Genomic DNA, 19,045 nt, shown 5'->3' with positions numbered 1-19,045 from the left:
ACCTTTGCCATGAGTGTTGAGGGCTTGGCGCTGCTAACTGCCTACGAAGTAGTGTATCCACCTAATCCCAAAATAGCATCCAGCAGCATCCAGATTGATGCAGCAGGGATATGAGCTGAAAAGAAGACAGTCCAGTCATGAGTGCAAAATCACCGACGACGGTTTTTTGCTTTAACCTAGAAGTACGTCGCTTCAAGGGAGTCTGTAAAATGTCAGGCTACAGAAGGGCAATAGGAATTGCCAAAGACGATGGTAGTTTAGGTATTGGTAAAGGCACAACGTAACATTAGAAACAGGGCGGACTTTGACCGTCTAGAGCTGAATGGGTAGCCTGGTCGGTGTGGCCGTAAATAAATAATAATAATATTAAATACGCCGTAGGTGTTAACCCTCGGTACCTCTACAAGTACTCCCTTAAGGGGCTATAGATGATATAGCGGGCCCTTAAGCCGCGTCGGGCGGTTATACAGGTAAACTTGTAGCCAAATGACTACTAAACCTCCTGTCCCTCCCTAAGGATGTGCTACAACCCCTGCCTGAACTACCGATAAGTGTGGTAATGTGGCACTTAAATTCGTCCTCAGGGGTGGGATGCTGCTGATGTGCAGAAGATGCTCGACTATTTTTTTTGTCGCGACAAGTCGTAGTATCTGCTAATTGGGGTTCTCGTCGAGCGTATACATCTCAACCATACGCTCAAGTGGATAGACCGTAACGTGGTCTAGACGCTCGCAAGAATCGCGGCGAGAGGGCGTGCTGCGCGCCTTCTATCGTGAGGGGACGGGTTCGCCGACGAGCGTTATCGGAAAGGCGAGGTCCGATAAGGGGTCGGATTAACGATTCGAATTCTGGACCGGCTGTCGAGTTATATTCCGCCGACGTAGTGCTTGACGGTCGACTGGCTAGGATGCTCGTAATCCTAAACTGCACCAATCTCCCTATTATCGCTAGGTAGGCGAAGTCAACAAGGTGGGCAGCGCGCCGTAAGGGTTGACTAAACCCCCTTGTGTGTCAGCTGCGGGATTCGAACCCGCGACTCGTCACCGACCCAAGTGGGCGAGGCTCAAATCGGGACTTATCTACCAGCGAAGTGACCAACTACACCAGCCGACAGCCGTAAATAATCATCACAAACTGATACTTTGGTGGTGTAAGTGTAAGGATATGAGTCTCGTCAAGTCGGAAGCAGCTTCGGCAGAGCCACCCCACTCTGCTAGTTGATTCCAGGCTCCTGTCCTGCTCATGCACTGTTGCAGGCTACTGCGGAATTATGCAAGCTGAAGCTTTTAAATGAGAGTCTAGTTCGTCTTGGCAACATGAAAACCGTTATCCGTAGCGTTGAACTGGGAAGGGAGGTGCCACAAATGGACTGTGTCCTCGCTTTCGTCAGTGGTCGGGACAAGAGCTGGAAAGCACCCTGGTATTCGCACGTGCGACGGAAGTCAACCCATGTTCATATGTGTTCGTGACGTGAGTTTTGCAGACCCAAGACGATGCCTTCATCATCTTCACTCGTGGTTGCCCGAGCATTGATCGTAGTGCTTTCAGACCCCACGCGCCACTGCAAACGGCCTCAAGCCGGTCTATGGCTATCCGCATGATGGCGTCGGCACGGTCTGTCCACATCTCGTGGCAGAGCCCAGCCTAGTTCAGCATGCTGGTTGGAGGACTACTGCGACTCCAAGAGAAGGAAAATGGCAATTGGGATGTGAATATGCCAAGATCAGAGGTTACTCTCAACTCGGGAAGGAGTCGTGACGGTCAAACTTCGGCAAATCGAGTCCCACGGGTCATCTTGAATTGACGTCATCGTTGTACCTTCACAGTTTTACTCAGTATCATGACATTGGGGGGTACTTAAGACATCCTTCTGATATCCGCCATCGTTACGGCCAAGTCTGCGTTGCTTGTCGGTTGTGTCACCGCACCACCACCTTGGACCGAATGTATCATGGTGCACACCTCACGCTCGCCTTGTCGGCCACACCCCGGGCCACACCCCGGGCCACTCCCCGGTTCGCTTTCCATTGTCAACACCATATCCCATCCCCACTGAGCGGCATTGCCTGGTCAGGCTGGTCTCGCTACACCCAAAGCGCCATGGCGACCAACCAGGCCAAACACGCCGACAGTGCAATCAAGAAACGCGCAGTAGCTGGCTCGTTTCTCTTCAGGTTCCCAGACAAAAACAATGCCAAGAAAGTGGAAGTGGCCCTCTTCAGACGTAGCAGCAAGGTGCGCACTTACCAACATCGTCTCGCCCCCATCTCCGGCAGCGTCGAGGAGGACGACGCCAACCCAATCGCCACCGCTTTGCGCGAGATCCACGAAGAGACGACGTTGACTCTGCCCAAGTCAATTGAGCTGATGCGCATGGGCAAGCCGTACTCGTTCGTCGATTCCGATATCGGCCGGGAGTGGTCCATCAACCCCTTCGCCTTCCGCCTCAAGTCCACCGCCGAGGGTGGTGCAGGCGAGGAGGGCATCACTATCGACTGGGAGCACGAGGGCTGGGAGTGGTACGACCCGCTGCATGTCAAGGACAGGGATGAGTTTGGCGGCGTGCCCAAGCTGGTCAACAGCCTGCGGCGCGTGTGGCCCGAGTACGACCTTGGCGCAGAAGCCGGCAGTGCGTTGACGCAGGGGTTGCTCGAACTCCGCCATGATCACGAGAGCGGTGCAAGGCAGCTTGCTGCGAAGGCCGTGGCCGTTCTAAGGGAGGTAGTGTACAAGATGGGCCTGGACGCGGTGGCACGGGATGAGGCGGCCTGGTGGGGAAATGTGCGCATGACGGGCTGGCATCTATGGAGAAACGGGAGAGAAAGTATGGGTGCTGCCATCGTCAGCGCTTTGGTCGATGTGCTTTCCAGGGTCGAAACTTGCATAAAAGAGGAGCGCTCGCCAGACGATAAATTACGGACGGCTCTCGAGGTGGTAGACGAACACCTCGCTCAACGCGACTCTACCGTGGGCCGCATTTGCGAGTCCTTCATCAATTACCTCTCGTGCAATGTGCTCCTTGATGGTCAAGCAGCGCCAAAGAAAACCTTGAAAGTTCTCACGCTCTCGCACAGTTCTACCATTGCGAGTTGTCTCCTCGCGGCGGCATCTGATTTGGATGTCTCCCTAGACCTTCGCATCCTCGAATCTCGGCCCTTATGCGAAGGAGTCACCCTAGCGTCAAGAATTATTGCAGAGACCGTCAAGAACAAGAACGTCAAAGTCAACGTGACGCTGTGTTCTGACGCGTCAGCCGCCATGGCCGCCGACGGTATCGACATGCTCCTTCTCGGAGCCGACAGGATCAGCGCCGCCGCCGACGTAAGCAACAAGACGGGCTCGCTGCCTGCCGTTTTAAGCACCAAATACATGTCCCCTAATGCCAAAGTTGTCGTGCTAAGCGAGGTGGACAAGGTCGCTGGACCCGGGGCCACAGGTGAACACGTTGTTGAAGATAACGACTCGGGAGAGCTCGTGGTGGGGTGGAAGGACGCGGTGAAAGGGGGAGATGCGATTGCCAATTTCCTGGAGGAAGATGGTTTCAATGGAGAGAATAAACAGGCGGTGCGGGTCAGGAATGTGTACTTTGAATGGGTTCCTGCACGATTAGTGAGTGCTTATGTAACGGATCAGGGAACTTGGGCGGTGGATGAGATTAAGCGCAGGTCCGATTGGGTTGGAAAGGAATCTGAGAGGTTATTTGGAAACCTATAAGGATACTGTGCCTTACAATGGAATTATTCGTTTCAACATGACACTTTGGTATCCTGCATGTGGTTGGCAGGTTAGACGTTGGATGTCTGGCCGGCAGATATCTTATACAAGCTCGCACCACGCCGGACGCCGGTAGATATCGGTCGATCGAAATCAGGGTGAGTACTTTTAGCCCGAGTTTTGATACTTCTACATCTGGTGGTGCTGTAGCTCCAAGGTAATCGTAAATGTAGCTCTCGTACCAGTGCTTGTAGCTTGGGTGTAAGCACAGCAGTAATTCACCGCAAACTAAGTTTGATACTCAAGTTAACCAACCATATGCGGCTACCCTATATGCATCTCTACTACTATTTTCTATATAACCGCACAACCACGCATCTAACTAATAAGAAAACTTACCTAGCTATTCTTCACCTTTAAGCCTATCTGCTACTAGAAGTATATTAGATAAATTACGTTTACGACATACCTTTATCAACGTACTTCATAGTAGGTTATAGTGCTAGTTACCTATAATTATGTAAGGAAAGAGCCATCATGGCGGGCCGGTCTCAGCTAACAAGCTGAGTCGGGGGTTTCGCCCCCGATCCGGTAGAACCCTAGAGCCACCTAGTCACAGAGAATATCTCGAGGCGCTCCCACCTAGTTAGATTCCTTAAGAATCAGTCTTGTAATATACGCAGCTATAACCCTAGCGTGTCAGGGTCGTGTATGGGGGTACCAGTAGTTTATTGTTGTAGCACGAAGAATGGAACATCAGCCAGCTCGTGCAGTACCAATATACATGCGGTGCACGGCCCTAGCCCCGTGACAAGGGCTAATTCGACGGCTAGTAGTTTGAAGTGTTCTCTATAAGAATACCCGGATTCTAAGGACTCTGAATCAATAGAATTAGACTAACGGAGTTAGCGAGGTAGTGGGTTATATAGTAGTGTACTATACTTGGTTTAGTAGAAATCGGTTAATTATATGGTGGGTAATTACAGAGTAACGTTATACTGAAGTATCGTGAAGTTAGCGATTGTAGTGGAGGCTGTTAAGTGGGGTAGCCGCAGATGGGGTGGTGGTGGTTAACTTATACTAGTGGCTATGTAATGTGTATTCGTGGACGCTGCTAATTTTGCAGACTCCCAATGCGGATTTCATTATGCGCAAGTAATCGAGATGCTAACAGATCTCAATCGCATACTACTTTACACGGCACCGTTCATGGCAATGTTATCAAACGTAGCATGTCGTGCAACCAGCTTCGACCATATACCTCTCTCCCTATGGTGCACCGTGATAAGCGATGGAAGGAAAGAGAACAAAACAGAGCCTCGCCCGTTTGCATCAGCCTGCATTCAACCAACCACAGTTCTCCATAAACGGTCGGTGTGTTCTAGGATAGTGATTGCTCCGTGCCACACTTGTCAAGCCGTTGGGTTAGCTGGGCTTTTGCAGCATGCACACCAGCTGGCAATGCAAGAAAGCGCAGATCTGTATGGACGGGCCTCTGTTTTAGCCAATGGGAAATTACTACCTCAAGTGACTTCGATGTACCCAGCAGGTATCCCCGAACTGCATATAGCGAAGGGTATCGAAAATGTTACGAATGCGCGAGGCTCTGTACGAGTTGTACCAATATTTAACAGCGCTGCTCCGACATCACTTTTGGGTTTCTTTTGTATCTATCTGCAACTTCAAATTCTCACCTACGACTTCCCTCTTCCTTCCCATCAACCTCATCAACATCACGACGGTCGTGGACCATGGTGGCCCGAAGATGTGTGCCATTTATGACCACAAAAGAAATGAGAATGGACAACATGAAGGTGATCAGCTGCTTCACCATCTTCATGTTGTCCATTTCACCTCACACAACTTCTGGATCACCATGGATCACGACCGTCGGGAAACAGAGCATCTGTACCGGCATCCTGAGCAGCATCATGACAAGGTCCGTCTTCTCCATCCGAACAACCATCGCTCTGGTGTGTATGCTAATGGATTTGACAGAAATCCCCCGCTTCAAGCCGAACCTGTGGATGTCGAGATCCGCGATACAAGGCAGAGAAAGGGTATTAATCGCTCACAAAGTCCAGTTACGTCTTCTCGCAGAGAAAATGCTATGAGACGTGATGTGGATGGGTTGGTTAATGCGCCACACCAGTCATCTCCTGTGTCACAGATTGAGGACTCCAGTTGGCTCAAGGTGGTCCTGTTCAGGATTTATAATCAGCAATTGAAGCATGACTTGCAGGTAGGAGCGGTTGAGATTCAAGTGACATGGGACTTGCTGAACAGACTCTAGGCAATGTCGCGCAAGTCCAGATTGACGGACCTGGATTACGTCGCAAAACTGGTCCCCGAACATCACAAACAACAATTATTCCAGCTGTTATAGCTACCAATCAAACAATCAGAAATCACAAAAACTTTACTCAAACGAAAAATTTCCCATCTGCTGAAGATGGAAAGTTTGGAGGACTACTGCTTCGGCGGTCCACATGGCTTGAACCAGCCCCCTGACTCTGAGAACGTGTTTGACGCCTGGAACATGTACAACCTCGCAGAAATAGACACAGCGGGAATCCCATCATCGTTTCACCTCACTGATATGCATCAATCATCCCGGAGCCAGGACGATGCAGCAACCACCGCTGGCGATAGCAGGAGTCCGGCAACGTTAATGGACTTGTTGGAGGTTGAGTTGGACACTGAAATTTCCTGCCCGTGGGGTGACTCTCATGGTAACGATTTAATCGATCTCTCACTATTACAGGCCCAGGTCCCAGTGCAGAGTAACACCCAGGACCACTGTATTGATCCACAATACATGATCATGTGCAGCCCTAGAGATCTCACCGCAAGTCAGGATGTTGACGCGTTTGTCCAAAACGACGCTCCCATGGCGTCGACGACTGAACCGGTGCCACCCACCCCACGGATCAGTCAGCCGAAAACACCATCAAACAGGAAAGCAACAGCAGAGTCCGCACAAGGGAAAAAGCAGAGACAAATGAACAAGGTCCAAAGCTGCCCCACCTGCGGGAAACACTTCAAAGGTCGGCGAGACTATAAGTAAGTCCCACCGCAGCCACAACAACCAACTGGCAACGTGCTCAAGATTCAACCCACAGCCGACACATAAAATATCACGACCGCCCCTTCGCCTGTCACCTCTGTGAATCCAATTACGGCGACCCCAAAGGCCTCAAGCGGCACATCGTCGCCTGCCACAAGGACTACGCCCACGCGCAGAAGGAGTTCCAGCAGTACGTGGGGCCCTTTCCGTGTGGCGTGGCGGCATGTAAAAAGGTTTTCACGCGCCTGGACAATCGGAAGAGGCATTGGGAGAATAAGCATAGCTTGGACAGTCCCAGCCCAGGTAGGTTGCGGAGTGTTCAACGATAAGCTGATGGTCCAGAACCAAGGTTCAACTACGAGAATTTCGGTTGTTTTGCTATGGAGGGCGAGGGCTACCTTTTTATTTGTTTCTTGGGAGCAATTACCAGTGTGTTTTACTTGGGCGGTTCTAATGAAAATCTATGAGAAACGATCTACTGAATATCAAGTCGTATCTGAGAGCATGAGCACAAAATAAACCCATAAAAACGAGCCCAGCATCTGCGTGCTTGAATGCACTGGCTTGCCCTTTTAATTAACGGAAGAAGGTTGCAGTTCAAGTCACTAGACAGTATAGGAGTACTTTCGTGTAAATAGCACGTGTCTCGAGTATGGCGAACTGAAATAAATACCACGAGACATGACACCAAAAACGAGCCCACGGAATTGTCTATATTTATTACTATAGCATTTTGCGTTATGCATGGGTATTTTATTCTATACGGTAGGGGCACAATCAAAGGAGCTTGATTACAGGCGAATGATGGCAGATTTAAACCGAATGGGAAGGCCGGGAAGGAATCGATGTGTCACGTAATAGCCCTACAGAAGTATGCATAATGTCAATATTGATTCGCGTGGAAAACGTATTCTCGTACATTTCTTTTCGCCTATGCGCATTCATGTACGGGCTACTGTGGAGTACCAAGCTGAATTAGCTCTGACATGTGTCAGCAGGAGATGGGAAAAAGTTTGGCATATGTGGCCGAGATAGGGAAATGCCTGTCCCACGGTCTCGGCTCTTGTTGCTTTCGGTGTCACCGTGGAGATGTATGCAGACATACATGCATTGCGGAAGGGACCGTCTATGCGGCATGGACGCCGTAGGCGAAAAGCATGAAGATGACATTGGTCCAATCTAACTTACTCAAGCGCGTGTTCACTGGAAACGGGGACAGAAAGTGTCGAACAGGGGTCACTAGAAACTATATTTGACACAACAAATACGGTAACATAAAAACATCAAACGGTTAGGGAGGTGCCCGTATCACAAGTCGAGGGCAATTGTGGTCAATATTCATGTTTAGCATCAAGTATATGCACTAAGTATTACCAACTATGCAGATATGCTTGCTTGCACCGATTATTCCTCTCGTCATCTTCAGCCCAATTCAGACATTACCGGCAACGGTGGCCATATCTCGCATTACACAATACCGCATATTATTCCAATCCATGGCCATCCATTACTGAATCATTAGCGCGGGCGGTGGCTGTTACCGCCATGGCGTCCAACTCCCAAACTCGAGCCGTGTACGGCCTTTTTACGAACAGATGAAGGCAGCCATCATGCCGAAGACCAGAGCACCGACAGAGCTAGCGGCGAAACGACTGGATCCGCTCTGGGGAGGGGCCGATGTGGTGGCGGCAGGCGACGTCTCGGCTGGGCTGGTGCCTTCGGGCGTTGTGGGACTGGCCGTCTCGCTCACGCTCTCGCTCACGCTGGCGCTCTCGCTGGCGCTGGCACTGGTGCTGGCAGAGATGACAGCGGATGGCGAATCCGTGGCGGGGACCGAGACAGGGACCGACTCGGTGGGGAGAGTGACCTCGGCAGTGGTCGTCGCGGGCGGTGCGGTGGCAGGAGCGGTGCCAGGGGGTGTCACCTGGATCTGGCCGTCGGAGAACTGGCTGACGGGGACGGGCGTTGTGGATGCGACCGAGGTGACAGAAGCACAAGGCGTGGTGTGAACCTGCACCTGTCCATCACCAATCTGGCACAGGGGGATGGGGACGCTGGTGGTGACGACCTGGGGCTGTCCGTCGCTCAACGCAGTGATGATGGTGGTCTGAACCACGGTCGTGCCAACAACTTGGCCGTCACCAGCTTGCGAGGCAGTGTCTTCGGAGCCGCAGGACATGGCGATGATAGAGACCTCCTCGCACTGGGCGGCCCAGTTGCGGTCGTAGAGGTTGTAGAAGTTGCCTGACAGACAACGGTAGAATGTTTTGTTGGCGCCCAAAGCCAACACGTTATTCTCGCAAATGGAAAAGCCACTCGTGTAGAGGGCGCCAGCCTGGGCCGGCTTGTCGAATTGGAACTGGTAGTTGGACGCGATGTACCCGGTGCGGTCCAGCGAGTCCTTAGCAATACCGTCCGTCAGGCTCATGACCAGGATGCCATTGGCGCCGCATACCCCGCGTTTCTGCTCAAGTGTTAGGAGGCCAGACAAGGAGAGGGGGGAAGCCACGAGACGGGACAACGGGATGGGACGTACCTCGGGCTGGCTGATGCTCCTCTTCTCCGTGATGGTAGCGACGGTAATCTCAAAGTTGCCATCGAAGCTGGTCGAACATCCGGAGGGGGTCTCGCCGTCGGGGCTAATGGGGTCGGTCACGCCCTGAGGAGCGGCCAAGACAGCACCCAGAAGGGTGCAAGCGAGAGCGAACGTGTGCCTCATCTTGAAATGATACCTCCAAAGTATATATTAAAGATGTAGATCGTAGCGACCGGAATGGCAATGGATGATGGATGCTGGGTGTTGGACAACGAGGGTAATTTGTACAAGTGACAAAGTATATAGCGAATGGGGGGGGGGGGGGGGGAGAAGGACAACAGCGTCTTCTCTTGCTTGCGTGCCTCGTGAGAACACTCTGCTTCACTGCTTCTGGTGTGGGAAAGATAGGAAACGGATGTACGAGTCAACAGAAGGGATGAGCGGAGGAAGCAAAGGAGGGGGGCAGGCTGTACGAGAGTTATATACCACTCACAGGCGGCGTCTACGAGAGTACCGAACGTACACGGTGGGCGGCACTCTGCTGCTATTGTGCGCGCCAACGGTATATCTCCGTGTATATCGGGTACATGGGGTCGACAGAGTGATCGACCGCAGGCCCACTTGGCCTGCCAGGGTGTGGCTTGTAACGGGGGGTTGGGCCCAGGATTAACTCGTCATGGATTGCCGGTACACGGGTACCTCCTCTGCCTAAGGTTGTTATTATCAACTTCCGGGTTTTGATGCATCCACCCAGTTATGGCAGCAATTGTCAGGTCTCAGAAGAATTTGACTGAATGGCACCAACAACAAATCTTTGCCCCTTGCGCGAGATGTGGCGTTGGCTAATTTGCATAGGCACGGATGCTAATGTACGTACGGTCGTGAGTTGGCGATGTCAGTGTCAGCTTGAGTTTACTCTTTAGGGTCCACAAGTCGTAGCATGAGCTTGTTGTGCGTTCCTGCGTGTCTCCCACTCTCTCGTGCGAACTGCTCTAGCCTGCAGGTTGCCCGTTGCCGTCGCCGTTGCCGAGCCGTCTGGCGTTGGACACACAATGCACTTTGCACGCCCTAAAAGAGGTCGTGGTGCGTTTTCAGCCAGGCTCATGGAGTTCCAGCTCGAGATGTTGTGCAAGCTGATTCCGAGACAGCAGTCAATACCGGGCGTTGTAGCAGTGTCCTGCTTGGAGCCAATCCGACATGTCGCTGGGCGAACGCGGCCTGCAGTAACGAGCAAAGGCGGCATGTCGCTGATTAGCATTAACTGAATTGCGCCCAAAACATGCGCAATCGTTCGATTCCACAAGGATTCCACAAGGGCATCCTGCTGCTGAGGCACATTTTATCCGCGGATCTTCTTTTCTTCTCTCTTTGGGAAAGCTTCTTTTGTTCCCTTGTCGGTCGAAACAATCAATTGCACTTGTGCTAGCTTGGGCTAGTGCTTCGTAGGTATCCGTAAATCCAGACCTATTCGGGCAATTCACATTGATCCAGTCGCCCGTTGCCCGTTGATGGCTGGCTGTAACCTTAGCGCGAGCAAAAGAATGAGACCCGCTGATCGCCCGGGAGGAGGAGAATTACTGACAGCACCTTCGCAAGAGCGCCCCCGAGGTCCACCTAGAGCACTTAAAAGTGTGGGGAGGCGGCGTCAGTGCAGACACCGTCAACAATCGACTAACTAAATCAAATCGAATTGACTTTTCCCGTTTTTAGTGACCGTCCAAGCTTCCAAGGTGGTAAAGCTAAATCTTACCCTTCTAGGGCACATTCAGCGCAAGCACGAGAAAAACAAGGAACGAAAACATGAGCATGTAGAGGACGGCACGACCTTTTGATGTCCCCCAACATGAAGATCGTGCAACATTGAAGCGAGATCGCCTCGTTCGTCCCAGCGCAAGTGCAGAGCAAGAGCACAGCACACATCTAGGTCCAGACCAATTGAACCACGCACCGAAGTCGCTGAACGGCGACCGCCCGGCTCCCCCGGCTCCAGTCTATCCCAAAAGGCCAAAACCCACCACGGTGGAAAAGCTGTCCACATATGCGAGCAGCCTACGTCTAACAGCTGCATCTTGCATCTGTGACACATAATCTCGAATCTGGTGGGACGTGCCACAGACCGAACCGCGCGACTCGTCCCTTCGCCGTCTGCGTTCAAGGTACGGATATCGTAGTGGCTCCCCATCCCATCCCCTCCTTCTGGCCATGCACAGCAGCAGCTCGGCTCTCGTAGCCTCAACAAGGTGCCCTGCACGTGCAGCGAACCCTAGGGACAACGATGCTTTAGCTCCGCTAGCTCCGCAAGCAGGTTTGTCCCTTTTGTCGTTTTCGATCTCTTTTCCAAATCTCGTGCAGCGTCCGCAGGGTGAAAAGTTGCTCAAGCGAGTGGCGTACAGGTCGGCAAAATCAAATGTCACGATGACCCTCCAACAGCTCTAGTCCATTGCATACTTTACCCTAAGCAAAAATATTCTCGCAGAGGTCGTCCTCGACACCCAAGCACCTTGGATAGCTGCAATATTTGGACGATCAACCATTCTGCCGTCCAAGTCCCACACACTAAACCAATACCGATTGCGGGCAGGGCAGGGTCTGCAAAGACCACGGCATCTACACGGCGGCAGCGATCGCGATAGGCGAATTTTACGTTTTGTCTTGCAACGGCCCGGGAAAGCCACTGACGCGGACGACAGAAGCAATTCAAATCACCTACATTCACGCGAGCTAGAATACTTACTCATGTAGCTAAATGCGACAGGTGGATTACAACAACATGGCTAGGGGGGCCTTTCGGACCTCTAAGAACCCCAACAATACGAGTATGCTACACACTGCAGATCAACTGGCAATTGCCAAGGTGGGCGGCTCGCAGGAGCGCGGACTTGATTGTCCACATGTACAAGAAATTTCCATCCAATTGGATAGCCTCGGGCTCTGCAGTCGACGACGCACAAGGCAGGGGCTCATGCACATGCAACAGTCCGGCTGGGCCAGGGGCCAAGATTACCCAGTTGAGGACAGAAGGCGGCGCGGCGAGGGTGGCATTTCTCCGTACACTACAACCCAAGTTGGAAGGGCATGGACGGTGCTGTAATTCACGTTGCGTGAATGGCTCTGTTGTTGCCTAGCTAAGAACAGGGTCGTTCTCTTGACCTAGCCCCCCTGCTGTGGCGGTATTTCCTGTCTTTTTAGCTCCAAGTCAATGGATGACTGGATACCCTATGTTGTCCGTCTGAAGTGCGCCTGCCGATGGCTGAGCTAATTAAGGGCGCGTTACGCGATTGAGTGGCTTGGTTAGCGCAAGAGCGAGTCTCAACTTCGGTCCGACGGTTCTTCGAAGAGTGAGTATCTATCAACGCGTTTGAGACCATTTCAGTTGCGTGCGTTCGCAATGCGGGTCCCAAAGGCCAGGGACGTACCCGCACAGGTGGCAAGTTGAGCATGATCGACCTTGCCAATAGCAGGATATCCACTTGCTATGTACTATTGACAGATCTGTGATGTCATGTGATGGCCCCAATCATTCGCGGCTCCAGCGGAAGAGGATCTTGATTCTGTCGCCGAGGGAGATGTGCGATATTGGTAACCACGAGTCGAGGACAGATGGTTGGGTATCTGACCCTCACCCCACCCCCCTCAGAGGTGCAGATTGATGAAACAAGCGATTTGGGTGTGCTGATACTCTGGAATGAAAACCTGCCGCCGTGATAAGCCAGGGGCCTCGTTAAGGCTTACTACCCCGGCTTTTTCACATATTGAACGACCTGGAAGGGATATCCTCAACTCCGCATTTCGTTACGACATCACCCATCTCATCGTTGTCGACGCGCTCCAGGTCCTCCCCGGGTCCACTTGCGACATGAGTGAGTTCGCCCTAGCTGGTCCGAGGTTGTTTCAAAGAGAGCAAGAACGTAACGTTCGTCGTATTTTTCCATCGTTCCGAAGTGAGGTCTCAGGGCTGGGAATAGCAACAATAACATCCGCCATTCCACCGTGTTCCCACCTCATTTCCCGGGCGGCGGTACGACAGAATTAGCCCCTTCTCATCATGGGTGCACGAGCTGGCGATCAGTCCCATCTTCACGGTTCGACGCTGTTGACAAGCGCTCGAGTGTGCTAGATTCCAGAGCGAGATGGCACCAGCAGGGTTATGTGAATTGCGGGTGGGTGCTTAAGCAATTGTCAAGCGTCAGCATTACCCAACTACATACCGCTGGAATTGCAATGTTTTCGCTCTTGCTGACGCCTTATTTTCCCGTTGATATTCAATTACCTTGATTTGACCTTGGAGTGAATGTTATCCTTCCTGTTCGTGATAATAAAACAAAAGGCTTTGACACCTTGAAAATGGTTATGGAACGAGGGAAATCTCAGCGTCGAGCCACTTCCTTGTGTCCACGTGGTAAATACAACGCGTCTGATTGAGTACTCGAGTTGAGCGCGTCTTTGAACAGACACGCCGTACATCTTCCCGGCCACCGGTGAAGCGTCGGTGTTCTCGAGACTCCAGCTCCTCCGAAAGTGGAAACCAAACTCGTCCTTCGGAAGATCGTTCATGAACGATCACTTCAACGTGTTAATCAAGACGCATCCCCGATGACTCGGCCGTGAAGTTCCAATAAACCATGGACTGCCTCTTTTCGCTTCTGCCTCGAGCAGCGGGCCATTAGCTCTTCCTGTTTCGCAACTGCATCTGTGTGCTACTGGGTACGAGAGATGGCTATGCCCTGTATGGTGTGCCGTTTTATATGATGGAGGAGACTATCCGCCTTTGAACGCCTAGTTAAAGCACTGGGCATAGGTTTCTATAATTAGCTGGTCGGGATGGGGGTGCTTGGGGTTGGGTTTGGGTGGACGGCTATGACTATCAATGTCAGGTGTTATGCGGGATTATCAATCGTGGACGGCGGGTGCAAAGGCTTTCACACCCATACATACCTAGCGAGATGGGAGTATAGGTGTTCAACACGCTCAAAGGGCATTGTGCCTGCCCATTGCGGCTCGTCGCACTTGAAGGAGGAGCCCAACAGGGGACGGACGCGAGTTGGTGGCAGCATGGCGTCGAAGTGAAATTCTCAAATCAAGATTCGAAGCTCAGGTGGGAGATCAGCGAAGTGAGCGAAGTCGGGTGGTTCTTATGGTGTTGCTGCCATGATTGCTAACTACCTAAAATTCGTAACGGTGAAGGTGATGAAGGTGTCGTACTACTCGATTGTTCGATCTTGTCGGCGGACAACTAAGGAGGAGAGGATAAAGTGATGAGGACGGCGAAAGAGAGGATGGAGCAAGAAAGCCAAAATTCGATTACACTTCTGTAGTTGGTGTAGGATAAGATGTCGTGTCGTGTCCAATGATCTAGTTCTACTTCTCCAACCCATCCCTTGCGTTGATGCCTAACAGACCGAGCGAGACAGAAACCGCTGAGACATCAATGCATACGTATGTAACCTGCTGCGATGGCACTGAAAATATTGGTCAGATAACATTAAAAGCATCGCAAATGGACTTGGCAGCACCACAATAACACAGACCAGCAATGGTGCGAAACCTGGCATTCCATTCATTAGTGGCATTGACGACCATTTCTGTCTATCTACTCGGGGAATCAATCATGTCTTATGTGCAAATCGTCATCTCATCTCAGCGTACATCCTAAGCGTTACCCTAGAAACGCCATTTTGTTTGAACCCACTACATCAGCGCCACCGAAACCGCATACACAGGGGACTCCGAGAATCCCAAGTACAAGAGATACCAGAGAGGATCACTCATGAGCTGCGGATCATGCGCACCAGTGCTTCTATGCCCTGGCGAGTGTCGGTCTCGAGCTGGTCCTCAGGAGGGCCCAAGACCTTCTCGAAGACAGACATCAGCTGAGGAGTAAGGGCCTGGATGGTAGGGTTTTGTAGCTCGTCTATCGTTGTACGTTAGCAGTTGGACTGGTGATGGAAATGGGCATGGGATGGACGAGACAACAGTGAGAACCCCATAAATTCTTTGCGGAGTGATGTAGTCGGGCAGCGAACACTTACAGAGCTTCCCAATGCATTCGTACACGGGCTTGTTCTCCTCGAAATCCTCCTTCAATGGCAGCAAACCAACGATGATGGGCAGCACGTCCGCCAGAGGCACCTTGTCGGGGTGCGCCAGAATCATGCGGCATATGCAACCGGTAGCGTTGTCTTGCAGCCTACTTTCACTAATCTGCAAGAGCGGCTCCAACTTGCTTAAGACGGGGACGTACGAAGACAGGTACGTAGCGCTGTCGGTTGAGTGGTAGATGAGCTGACCCACTGCATAAGCGGCGTTCGACTTGGTCTCCTTGTCCTCGTCCGACAGGCGGTGCATCATAGCGGGCAACAATGACTTGGTGTAAGGCGTAACAGCAGCGCCCATGTAGGCGGTACACTCAGCGATGACTCCGACGGCGGTGGAGCGCTCAATCGACTCATTGGATGATACGAGCTTCATGATCGGCTTCTCGAATACCTTCCACACCTCGGCAAACTGAGGACCAAGGGCAGCGGCAAGACCAATAATCACGTCGAGAGCAGTATCGATGACGAGCCAGTCCCACTCGGAAGTACCACCCTGGACGTCGGCCTCCTCCTCCTCATCCCCTAGGTCTTGCTGGCAGGGATGTGCACGAGTGATAATGCAGCCGAGACAGGTAATGGTTTGCTCCATCATGTTCTTCTGGCCGAGAATGGCGGGCCCACATGTCTTCAAGGTAGCGGCGATATTGCGGTTGATTTCAGTAACGACATCCCTGCAATGACTGGTTAGTCCGTTGTCTTCCAATAACAGCTGCAACGGGTGTTTTCATGGAAAGCATGGCTCGGATCAGAAGTAGATTAAACGTGTTCTCAGCAATCGCCAAAGGCGTATGAGTGAGCTGGGTATAACGCAAGTTATTCATCATTTGGAGCTAGTAAGGGGGTGGTGACAGCAGTAAAGCACAATGGTGTAGAACCTCGGCAACAGTGCAGCATGGTATAGAACTGAAGGAAAGGGACACTGGAACAAAAACTGAAATGGAAAAAGGTGAACTTACCGGTCAGACTCATCAGACCACATTTGATGTGTCGCATTGGCAACAACTTCACCAAGCTTGACCACATTAGCGGCCGGCTCGAACTTCAAAGGCAACCCTGCTTCCCATTTCACCCCAGTGTGTTGCTCCATGATCTGCCATACGCATGCGTACGTTCGCCAGAGGGTCGACACTGCAGCCTTGCGGCAGCCTTCGTAGGTGTGCTCGGCCATGGGCGTAATCAGCTCGACCGCCCTTTCAAGGTACGGGGCGCTTTTCTCCTTGGCGTGGGTGATGACATCCCCTAGGACCTCGATGGCGACTTCTTTCTCCATTGCAGCGGCGGAGACTCCAACGATATCATCCCAATCAGAATCGTCGTCGTCGTCATCCATCTCATCTTCATCTTCACCTTCATCGGAAGCCTTAATCTTCATCTTCTTGCCACCAGTGACCATGTCGCCATCAATCAAGCCTTCTATATCTTCGGGCAGCTCAGTGTCTTCCTCCTCGAGCTCAAGACTGTCAAAGAGGCCTTTGAAGATGCCTTCCATGGCGGCACCAAGGTCTCCGTCATAGACTCTAGCGAGTTGACTCCAGAGGATAAAAGTGGTTTCACGGAGGCGAGCGTTACCCAGATCGAGAGCCTTTTCACTGGCTGTCAACAGGGGCATGACGTACGGCTGGAAATCCTCCGCGCCGACACCAACAGCGATGCGGCCCATGGCATCGCATACAGAGCTGCGGAGGGACAGCTCATCCTCGCCACTCTCAGCCATGACGTAGCTAGACATGGCCTCCATGGTATCCTTGAGGTAGGGTTTGAAGGCACTCTCGATGGATAAGGCCACGGCACCAAGCGCGCCAGCAGCAGCAGACTTCACCTTGACGTCCGGGTGATTCAAAAGGCGGCCTACTCTGCTGATGAGTCCCTCAGCGTACTTGTTCATGACCTCAGAGCCGAAGCCCTCAGACATGGTATCAATGGAGCCACAGACGGAGCGAATGATCTCAATGTTCTTCTCGTCATTTTGGTCCTCCGAGGCTGCCTCAAGGTTCTTAACCAGGGCGGTCATGATGGGCTCGTGGTTGGCCTTCATGGTTTCGGCCAAGTCCTCGCCCATTCGCATCAAACTGACCAAGGCGTCGTGGCGGACAGATCGGTTGGAGTCGTTCAACAGCTGAATGACAGTGGGCATCAGGCTCTGGATCTGGGTTGACACGAAGTCCGGCGCTCCCTCTGCGCATACACCAAGTGACATAACCGCCGCGCGTCTGAAGCCTGCATTTTCAGAACTAGCATATTTGGGGAAGTCATCAAGAAGAGGCACGACAACCTGACGCGGTGGCAAATCGGTCGACATCTGATCGATCAACTCCAGCGCGGATCTAGCGGGCGTGATATCGTCATCATCATCATCATCCTCCAATTCGCCGAGAATCATCATGGCTTTCTTGGTCAGCTGCGAGGCCATGTCGGGGATTCCCTGAATCTTCATGCGACGGTATCTGACGCATTGTGTCAGGAAGGCGAGGGCCTGGCTTCGAACCTCCTCATCGGCGTTCTTGTTGGCAGCTAGATCGAGCATAAATTGCAACAGGTCCCGGAAGTACCTGGCCAGCAGAGACGACTCATAGCCCAGGAAAGCCTGGAAGACCTCAAAGGCTTGTCGCGTTCTGTCCTCATCGTGGTTCTCCACGAAGTCCTTGAGAACATCCACCATAGCGGGGACGAACTCCTGGATCGTGGCCGCCGACGCCTCATCCTCTTCGGCGTCGATCAGGAGGAGGACGCAGCTGATGGACAGCATGGTGTTGAGGCGGACATCGCGACTCTGTGGGTCCTTGATGGTCTTGACAAACAACTCGAACAATTTGGGCAGATGCTCAGAGAAATAGGTAGGGTTTGCCTCGAGAAGAGCGAAGATGATATAGGAGCCAACCTCGCGGTGGGCGACGTTGTCCGATGTGGTCAACTGGAAGACGACGGGGAGTAGGTCCGCCCATTCTTCATCCTCGAAGTCAAGTGCAGCGACTGCGGCGATGACTCGCGACAGGGCGTGGCGGACCAAGGCATGCTGCTCGCGGATGACAGCCTGAACGATCTCATTGCGAATGGCAGTCTTCTGGTCGCCATTGATCTTGGCCCAATGCTTCGGCACGAGGCGCAGCGATTGCACAGCGGACAGTTGGCGGACGTTTTCCTCAGGGTGGGAGACAAGGATGTGGAGCAGACCGATCAGGGCGTCGGGGTGAGGGTAATAGTTCCTCTTGAGCTCAGCAGTGGCTGCCTTGACCTTTTGTGTGTCAGCTAGAAGGATTTCGCATGTCAGCTGTCTGGGAATTCCATCAAGTTGAATTACACTGAAGTAACTCACGAATCTGACAGCTCTGAAGGAGCTCGACGAGCTTTTGCTGATCCATGACTACCTGTAGAAGAAATTAAATAGTCGGGATCATCGACCAGGGGGTATCAAAGAAAGAAGGGAAAGTCGTGATAAGAAGCCACGACGGAAGTATTTATGAATAGGGTGAAGTAAAAACTAAGAAAGAAGGGGCGTTGAGAAAAATGGGAATGGGAACTTGAAGCCCGCCCGCCGTGTCTGCCCAATATCAACAGCGTCTGGTGAGAAAAAAAAAAAGTGTGGTGCGGCAGAAATTTCGCAGTGAAATTTTTGGCTGTGTCGCGCTGATAAGA

General features: G+C 52.2%; 4 protein-coding genes and 1 non-coding gene across 5 annotated transcripts; 2 read left to right on the top strand and 3 right to left on the bottom strand.

The window, feature by feature from the left end:
• Window positions 1–1,009: 1,009 nt before the first annotated feature.
• Window positions 1,010–1,112, bottom strand: BCR38DRAFT_t239. Its single transcript has one exon. It is a non-coding gene; the product is annotated as a tRNA-Thr (tRNA).
• Window positions 1,113–2,100: 988 nt separating this feature from the next.
• Window positions 2,101–3,714, top strand: BCR38DRAFT_487536 (uncharacterized protein; the record flags this gene model as incomplete). Its single annotated transcript, XM_040864169.1, has 1 exon — window positions 2,101–3,714. The coding sequence occupies one exon, from the start codon at window positions 2,101–2,103 to the stop codon at window positions 3,712–3,714; it is 1,614 nt and encodes a 537-aa protein (XP_040713874.1).
• A 1,808-nt stretch (window positions 3,715–5,522) lies between these two features.
• On the top strand, window positions 5,523–7,300 carry BCR38DRAFT_411638 (uncharacterized protein; the record flags this gene model as incomplete). The annotated part of the gene is made up of 5 exons (XM_040858593.1): window positions 5,523–5,653; window positions 5,713–5,956; window positions 6,101–6,777; window positions 6,837–7,084; window positions 7,272–7,300. 5 exons carry the CDS (start codon window positions 5,523–5,525, stop codon window positions 7,298–7,300), a joined length of 1,329 nt encoding a protein of 442 aa, XP_040713873.1.
• Window positions 7,301–8,011: 711 nt separating this feature from the next.
• On the bottom strand, window positions 8,012–9,650 carry BCR38DRAFT_441157 (uncharacterized protein). The gene has a single exon (XM_040860757.1). The coding sequence runs from the start codon at window positions 9,498–9,500 to the stop codon at window positions 8,367–8,369; it is 1,134 nt and encodes a 377-aa protein (XP_040713872.1). The 5' UTR covers window positions 9,501–9,650; the 3' UTR covers window positions 8,012–8,366.
• Window positions 9,651–15,082: 5,432 nt separating this feature from the next.
• Window positions 15,083–18,771, bottom strand: BCR38DRAFT_348272 (armadillo-type protein; the record flags this gene model as incomplete). Its single annotated transcript, XM_040856406.1, has 4 exons — window positions 15,083–15,228; window positions 15,347–16,083; window positions 16,369–18,658; window positions 18,726–18,771. The coding sequence occupies 4 exons, from the start codon at window positions 18,769–18,771 to the stop codon at window positions 15,083–15,085; spliced, it is 3,219 nt and encodes a 1,072-aa protein (XP_040713871.1).
• Window positions 18,772–19,045: the final 274 nt, after the last annotated feature.

Source organism: Pseudomassariella vexata, assembly GCF_002105095.1.
Source record: "Pseudomassariella vexata strain CBS 129021 chromosome Unknown BCR38scaffold_10, whole genome shotgun sequence".
NCBI lineage: Eukaryota > Fungi > Ascomycota > Sordariomycetes > Amphisphaeriales > Pseudomassariaceae > Pseudomassariella > Pseudomassariella vexata.
This window is presented reverse-complemented; position numbering and strand designations above follow the sequence as displayed.